The 8,314-nt window shown below is 46.0% G+C and overlaps 1 protein-coding gene across 3 annotated transcripts in view; it reads left to right on the top strand.

Moving 5' to 3' along the window:
- Positions 585-8,314, top strand: part of ZDHHC15 (zinc finger DHHC-type containing 15) — a 28,439-nt gene continuing 20,709 nt past the window's right edge. The window contains exons 1-7 of one of the 3 annotated variants that reach the window (XM_021405795.1): positions 585-779; positions 3,734-3,760; positions 4,039-4,128; positions 5,400-5,494; positions 6,158-6,278; positions 7,139-7,208; positions 7,790-7,822. In XM_021405795.1, coding sequence (XP_021261470.1) covers positions 662-779; positions 3,734-3,760; positions 4,039-4,128; positions 5,400-5,494; positions 6,158-6,278; positions 7,139-7,208; positions 7,790-7,822 — 554 coding nt within the window. In that variant the 5' untranslated portion in view covers positions 585-661. The other 2 variants (XM_021405797.1, XM_021405796.1) reach the window with 2 other exon arrangements.

Here is an 8,314-nt window from a genome sequence, read left to right as displayed (position 1 = left end):
ATACCAACAAAAAGGTGGAGTCACAGAACAACTTCTGTGGAAAAAAGAAAAAAAAAGAGGTGATTGGAAAGTGTGACAGATTACACCAGAGCTTTAGATGGGGTACGTTCTGTTAGATAAATCTCTCCTGGTGGAAAAAATTAATTTCCTTAACGGGGGCAATACAGTGGGTTTAATTAACTGAAGCATTAATTCAGAACACATTCTGAATATGGAAATGACAAGACTTCCTGAGGGAGTTAAAAGGTGGTTATGCAACAGGCCTGGGGAGGGGAGCGGTGGTTTTGTTTTTCCATCAAATGCCAATGTCATTGGGTTGTAGAGAGCATGCTGGCTGTGTTCCACAGGGAGGTCGGACACCGCTATTGAGTCTGAGTGCCCGGATGGGCTTGAATTAAGGCAAGAAACCAGGTACTGCAACGGGTAGCGAGTGACCGGGACCAGCAGGATGGTGGTAAAGCTGTTTTGTGGAGACAGATCTGTCCGGGTCAGTCCCCCGGTCTCGTTCCAGGAGAGGCCCGGTCGCGGCCCACTCGCTTCCCGCTCCTGCCGGCAGGGGGCGCCATAGCGCCATAGCGCCGCGCCCAATCCCGCCCGCCTGCCGCCAGGCCGCTCAGCCGAGCTCCGAGCGCCGCCGGTGCCCGCTGCGGGCGGGCCGAGGATGGCCCTGTCGCGGGGGCTGCGCTGCTGCCAGCGGGCGTTCGCCTGGGTGCCCGTCCTCATCATCGCCCTCGTCGTCCTCTGGTCCTACTATGCCTACGTCTGCGAGCTGTGCCTGAGTGAGGGGCGGGCCGTGAGGCGGGGGGAGGGGGGAGCGCGGCCGCGCCGGGCCTCGGGCTCAGCCGCCCGGTGCGTCCGTGCAGGTGCCGCGAGCAGGGCGGGGCGGGTCAGCGCGGAGCCCAGGCGAAACGCTTCTCTCTTTCCCCTCTTCTCCGTTCGCTTTGAGCCGCGCGGCAGCAGCAGTAGCAGTAGCAGCAGGTGTGGGCGCCGGCCGCGCGGCGCGGCTCGGGCTGCGTGCACCGGGCGGCGCGAAGGGCGCTCGGCGGGGGGCGGGGGGGTGCGGCGCCCTGCGTGCCCCTGGGAGCTGCGGCTGCTGGCAGGAACGGGCGGCTCTTTGCCAGTAGGGTCAGTCCGGTAAATGCGGGCTCTAGTTCCCAGGGCAGCAGCGAGAGGTAGTGCTGCGTCGCCTTCCGGTGTTGCACAGCAAACTTACACCGCAACGCTGTTAGCCCTTATTGCGTTGGCTGCCCTGCTGCTTCTTGGTGGGGGCTGAGGTGAAGAGCAGCTTCTGTGATCTGTCTCAGCGTGCAGCGGAGTGAGAGCCCCGAGAGCTCCGTGGCATTCCATTCCATCTCTGAAATTGCTGGCTGTTTCCTCCCAGATTCACGTGGAACAGTTTCCCAAATGCTTGGAGGTACCGGCAGCTCTACAGCTGCTGGCAAGGCCGTGTGACAAAAAATTCAGGGTACTTTTCTGAAACACTGCTGGTCTTTTGAAATACGCTGTGATTGCAGTGCCGTGTAAGTGCAGTAGTACTTAACACTGCTTGACTCCAGGTCGCAGTGCAGCTGTTAGAAAAGACTCTGCTGAATTAGATGGGATTTGGATCGGGATTGTGTTATTCTGCAGATACGCATTAGGCTGGCTGGAGCCCAGCGCGCGGCCTGGGGTCACGTCTTACAGCCGCTGCTTTGCCCTCACTTGTCTGCTTTTGCCTCGTCATTCTTTCTCAGGCATTTCATTTGCACGTGTGAGAGGTTAGCTCTACAGAAGTTGAAATGTGTAAATTAAGTCTTTTAGGAATCAAACCTTGATTCTTGGCATGTGCAGTTACCTGAAAACCAGTGCTCAGGGCTTCCTCTCTTGTCCAAGTTCTGAGCATAGTAAGGGGTTATGTGTTGGCTTCCCCCCTCACCCCGGATTCCCACTGTGTATTAGTATTTTAGCAGTTGCAGGCATGCAAATAGTAGCCACTCCGTTTAAATTCTCTATCATTATCTTCAGTTGTGCAGAGTGCTGAGGGCTGGAAATATTGTGGGGTGACGTATCCAAATAGAGACTGTAAGAAAGGAGGGGACGGACTCTGTAGCAGGGTCTGTTGTGATAGGACAAGGGGAAATTGTTTCAAACTAAAAGGGGGGAGATTTAGATTGGATATAGGAAGTTTTTAACCATAAGAGTGGTGAGGCACTGGCACAGGTTGCCCAGAGAGGTGGTCGGTGCCCCATTGCTGGAGACACTCAAGGTCAGGCTGGATGGGCTCTGAGCACCTGATGGAGCTGCAGATGTTCCTGCTCAATGCAGGGGAGTTGGAGCAGATGGCCTTTAAGGGTCCCTTCCAACTCAAACGATCCTATGTCCTGAGGTAGCTCATAGTACCAGAATTGGAACTTTAGCCACTGGTGTGGGCAACAGGTGATGCTCCAGAGGGGAGTGCGGTTCTGTGTCAGGTTGGTGGTTGCTGCACCAGTGAGAGCAAGAACCTGGGATAAAAACTTGTATGCAGTCTTTGCCTTGGAGTTTGCTCTTTTCTTGAGCAAGTTAGGAAGGCTGTGCAGCTACTACAACATGGGCTGCAGGAGGGAAGAAAGCAGTCTTTGTAAAAAGCTGATGTGCCCTTCAGAGGTTGATTTGCAACAAACAAAAGGAAATGCTAAAGTTTCCTAAGCATCTTGCTGGTCTGTAATGCAGTGCACAGAGACGCAGCAAATATTTGGTTTCTTTTCTTTTTGTTTACCTTTTTGTGTGTCAAGTAGCTTGCAGATCAAAATTGTTTATTAGCATGGTTTTGCAAAAAGCTACTTTTTACTACTAGTACTTTTTACTAGTTCCTCCTCTGCTCCGCTCATTCCAAGGTCGCTCAGGTGTGATGTCAGTGAGTCCCGAGGGGCAGTCTGCTCTCCCTGCAGGCGCTGGGAGCCACAGGCTGTGATCCCCTGTCACTTCCAGCTCTGTGCGGTCTGAGCAAAGGCTCACCCCAGGGAGGAGCTGTCTCAGTCTCAGTCGTTCAGCAAGGTGACCTTATTTTCCCTCTGTAAGGTCACCGCAGCCACCACAGCCGTATCTTTCCTGTTCAGCCGGGCAGTAACCCAGAAGGCTACTGGCGTCAGGCACTGGGCAGCGCACGCTGCTGCTTGCTCCAGGTGCCTCTGCTAGCAGGGACTGTCAGGATTGCAGCTCTGTTAGTAGGGATGATAGAAACAGTTGTGTCCTTATTGGGCATGCATCTTTCCTTCAGTGCTGACTAAACAAAGCCTTGGCAATTTCTCATTTTTATTTATGCTGATGCAGAACTGAACTGGAGCATGGCTTACTGTGGAGGCTCAAGGCTAGCAGGCTGATAAGGGCACACCTAAAGGTGCGACTTGGGGAGGTGCAAGAAGAGCCTGGTAATCTTGTCAGCAGCAGGGCACCAGTGGATTTTTTTTTTGGGGGGGGAGTATTTTCCATATACAAATATGCAAAATATATATGCATTTTATAACAAGGGAAAACACAGCATAGGTAACAGTGATTGAAACATCTTGTGGGTGTCATTTGTGAGTAAACAAAGAGCTGTTAGGGATACTTTCAATGTGAGACTGTAGGCTTTTTTTGTCTGCTGTGTTGAAATGGAACTGTTTGTTGTTTTTTATTCCTAAAGCAAGCATATTTAACATTAGAAACATCATTTGGCACAAACTTTCCTAAGATTCCTCTTTGCTTTGTAAGCATATGTTTTTTTCTTTTTCAGTGACTCTCAGCAACCCTGCAGAAAAAGGTATGCACGTTTATTTTATTGTATGCTCTTCAGTCTTTGTATAAAAAAAAAAAAAATCGTGAATGTTGCAGTTACAGTACCAAGCAGAGCACCCAGTGATGGTTTTTAAGCTTAACATGCTTTTGTAGTTTCCCTGCCTGTAGCTGCACATCATTGTGCGTCACTGGAGATGCTGTAACTTTGGGATGCAGTGGGAGATGCCCTTGTTCAGTCTCAGTGTATGAACAAGGACATGAAAAGGCCGTAAACCCTTTTGCTCTTTTTTCTTTTCACTTGAGAGATGTCCCAGCATTTGAAACAGTTGCAGAGGAACTCTGGAAAGCACGATGGTGATGATCATCCAGCAGAAAGTAGTTACTTGTTGCCAGGTATAGTCATGCATCTCCAGGCCTGTTACCTTCCTGTAACGGGTGCTGTGCTGCTTGATCGACACCATTTAACAGTTGCAAGATTTCTCTCCTTAAATATTGATTTAAATTGACGGAGTTCCATCTACATGTGGGATGAGGCTTGCATCTCAGAATAATGAGCTGTCGTTGATTCGTGTGATCAGTCCCGCAGCCCAGCACGTTGTTGTGAGAAACTCTCAGAGCTGTATTTAGCCTTTCTATACTGATTGCATTTTCAGACAGAAGTCCTTGCATTTTAGACTTCTGTTTTTACTTGTAGTAGTTACTTCAATCTTAATTTGCTAGAATTTGAAGTTTAAGTGAAGGAGGTGAAATGAAGATGATATTGTGATTGTATAGCGTGTTTAAGTAAAACCGTCTTCTAGTTGATGTGTTTTACTGAACCTTCAGTATTACAGAAATAATGGAACAGTTTGTGTAGCTGAAGGATTGCTCCGCCTTGATTTTCTGCAGCACCGTATGCCTTGGGCATCCAAAGGCTTTGCATTCAAGTTTGTATATTAAGATGATTGCTCAGAGTCATGCTGGGTTCCACGTGATAATGTTGCGTCCAGCAGCTTCCTGTGCTTTCTCAATAATCACAAGAGCTCTCCTCCTTACTTCAAGGGATGTTTTCCTGTTTTGTCTTATTGTATCAACTGTGGCAAATCTAAAAGATGTTGAGTAAGAGATCTGATTTTCCCAGTGATGAAAAGCTCCGCCAGAGTGTGTTGTTTTTTTTCCAAATCTTGTAAGTGGTGAAAAATGCATCACATGGGTGAGCACTGCACTGCTATTATGGTGCTGTGGTTGGGAGCACATTCCGTAGCAGCCAAACCCCAGACCCGGAGATGCTGAGCATGGCAGTGTTAACCTCTGTGCTGCTCAGCAGCAGCCAGGTCTGCCGTGCCCGTGCCCAGGGAATCCTGCCATGCCCTGTGACAGCAGTGCCACCTGCCCTGCGGGGTGACATGTCTCATAGCTGTGTTCTTCCTTATCCACACAAGGGGCTTGGGTGGAGATGGGGAAGCATGTGTGTTAGGTAATTCCTAACTACAGCTGCAGCTTCCTGAAATTCAGGCCCTAAGGTTTAGCTGTGTTGTAATACTGGCTGCTAGTAGAAATCTTCCTTTTTTCCCTTTTTTGTGTCACTGTTGTGAAAGATTGGAATTATGCCCATTGTAAGTGAAACTTTTGCTTAAGAAGTCACTGTTCTGCTCTTGTTTTTTTTTTTTTGTTTTTTGTTTTAGTGGCCTATCTTATAATATTCCATATTCTCTTTGTGCTCTTTGTGTGGACATACTGGAAGTCTATTTTTACTCTCCCGGTTCAGCCAGGCAAAAAGGTAAGAATCCCAGCACTTCCCATTCATTGCAGAGTGAAAGCGGGGATGCTAAAGAAAACTCAAAAATCTGTCAGTCAAATTGATCTGCACAACTGATTGGTTTTGCTAAAGAGATGGAAAGAGACCTAAAAGCTGAGTCATTTACTGTTCTGAGAATCCTTTGACAGCTCAAAGAGCATGATTTAAATGAGACAATATTATTACTGTAAATCTGCGGTGGTTAGAGCAATAGAAGAGGACGATGTTTGTATGGCATTTCCAATATATGTGGCCATGATCTGATCCAAATTACAAGAATATGATTCCGGTGTTAGAAATAGAAAGCTAGAGCTGGGGGCAGGTTCTTGCTCACAAGGGAAGTGCTTAAAATGCCCTTTTCACTGTTATTAATGTTATTCATGAAAAACAGCAGTCTGAAGCAGCAGCAGTGGTAGCAGTTCCGAGCACGTTGTTTTGTGATCTTTATTTCACCTCTGCGGTTCTTACGGCTGCGTTGCACAGTATTCTGCCTGTCTGTCCATCCCTTATTTTCTCACACTTTCTCCCATTAGGGTAATCTTGTTAGAAGGAGCGGGAGATAGAATGTTTCCAATCTTGCCTGTATTTGAAAAATCGTCTCCACTCCCCAGGAGTAACTGCTTCTCTCCTGACTTCTGCTTGCAGTACCATATGTCCTACGCTGACAAAGAACGCTATGAAAATGAAGAAAGGCCAGAGGTGCAGAGGCAAATTCTTGCCGAAATTGCGAGGAAGCTGCCAGTGTACACGAGAACGGGGAGCGGAGGTCGGCGAAGCTGAGAGCTTTGGTTCTCTGAATCTAATCAAGCAGAATAAAGTAGCATATGCTAGCAATCCAGATTTATACGGTCAGCCTGATGCCACCGCATACGCTGCGTGGTTCTTGTGCTGAGAATTTTATGTTTTATCTGTCAGGTTTTATGTTTGGGAAAACAAAAAAGCTTTAAGACTTCAGTACGTCCTCCTTGGAGTAGCGTGTTCTGGCTTTGAGCGGCAATGCGCTGCCCTTTGTATTTACAGTTCAGCAGCCTACTTGCATTGTCTGAGTTTAGTAGTAGTAATAATACCATAATACCAAAATCTGTAGTAATTTTTACTTAAAATGAAGTCTAGCTTAGAGACTCAGGGTGTAAGGTCCAAAGATCCGTTCATGGAATTGTTCTGTGATGAAATAGGTACTGCACTCCTTTCAGAGCTTCAGGGAAATCCGTGTTCAGGTTGGAGGCTCCGACATGTTTGCTTCTGGCAGACAAAGCAAAGAATTCTGAAGGAGAGAACTGCTGTTTAGGCAGTTACCAAAATGGAATGTATTTAAAGTCTGGGTAAGTCGAGAAGCTAGGTGGGGGTGTGTACAGTTTTCTTTTATCACTTTTATGCTGATCATAGGCTTTACAGTGAGGGTTGTTCCCTACATCTGCAACTCTCTGTAAGAACTACAAACATTGCTTATGTAATTATGAGCTGGCAGCAAAAGTGAGCTGCAGATGCACTCATCTTTTAAAATGTTAAAGGAAAGAACATGCATAGTTTGAAAATGAGCTGAATACCAAGTAATATGAAAAAAAAGTAAACACATACCAAAAAACCCACATTTATTATTTGGTTTTAACATATCTTTAATTTCAGGTATTCGATTCTGTGATAGATGCCAGCTGATAAAACCAGATCGTTGCCACCATTGTTCTGTTTGTGCCGTGTAAGTTAACAGGTTGTTTTTCACTGAAGTTCCGTGAGTTGTGAAGTTGTTCACTTACTCTTTGGACATAAGGGTACCTCTGTTCCAGCTCCAGTCAGCAGTGCTTGTGCATTAGCACGTACTGCTGTCTGTGTCTCTGAAGTGTTTGCAGTTCCCACAACTCCAAATGTGTGAGCGTTAAGTTGATAGAAAGCTTAATACCTAGTGGAAGATTAACTGATTGCCTGTAGCGTGTCAGAATAAAGTATGATTTTTACTTTTTATCATGTTAGGCCTTTTCATGTGGTGTTTGGCAGAAGTTTTAAGTGCTGTAGGGCAGAAGCTATTCTCGTTTCTTTATTGTGTAGAGCACCAAAGTCATTTTTAGATCTTGAAAAAGTAATGAATTTTCCATCTTGAAATGACACCTACTTTAAAAAACATCAGTGATCAGTGTGAGAGAATCATCTTGAGTTTGGGTCATGTGGAAATCTGACCCCCCAGAAATACAAAGCAACTCGCAGCCTTCTGCTACTGATCTGCAGTTGGCAAATTATAACCAAACATAACTCATTGATTTTTCTTTTTTTGTCCTGTTGCAGATGTGTCCTAAAAATGGATCATCACTGTCCATGGTACGTTCTAGATTGTGGTTTGTAATTTTCTGAAAAAGGAGGCTATTTAAATCTGTTTCTTCCATAGAATAGTTCCTGTACGCCTCTTTCAATTTAGACCATGCACCTCTACGTTGGGAGACTTATAAAATCTGAAACACTGATTATTTTTGAAAGACAAATCATTCATGTTTGCTCTATGAACTGTGTGTAGAAGGCTGTTATATAGATGTAATTTAAAAGCCTACTGCCAATTCTGTCTTACTTTGTAATTGTAAAGGAACTTCAACTTAGCCTTTAATTTTGGTTGTATAATTGTTTGAGCATGCAGCTGGTGGTTGCTTTCAATAGTATTTGCACGGTTTGTTTCTGAATTGATGCCTGCCCACCTGTGCATGGCAAAGTTTGTGTACAGTGGTGCATGGATACATGAAGTTTGATACTTTTTGAGAATTGCTGCCACTAAATCTCTTAAACTCCTTTTTTTTTAAAAAAAAAGGAAAATCTCAGAAA

Source organism: Numida meleagris, chromosome 8, assembly GCF_002078875.1.
Source record: "Numida meleagris isolate 19003 breed g44 Domestic line chromosome 8, NumMel1.0, whole genome shotgun sequence".
Lineage (NCBI taxonomy): Eukaryota > Metazoa > Chordata > Aves > Galliformes > Numididae > Numida > Numida meleagris.
Note: the sequence above shows the minus strand (reverse complement) of the source record. Positions and strands in the feature narration are given on the sequence as shown.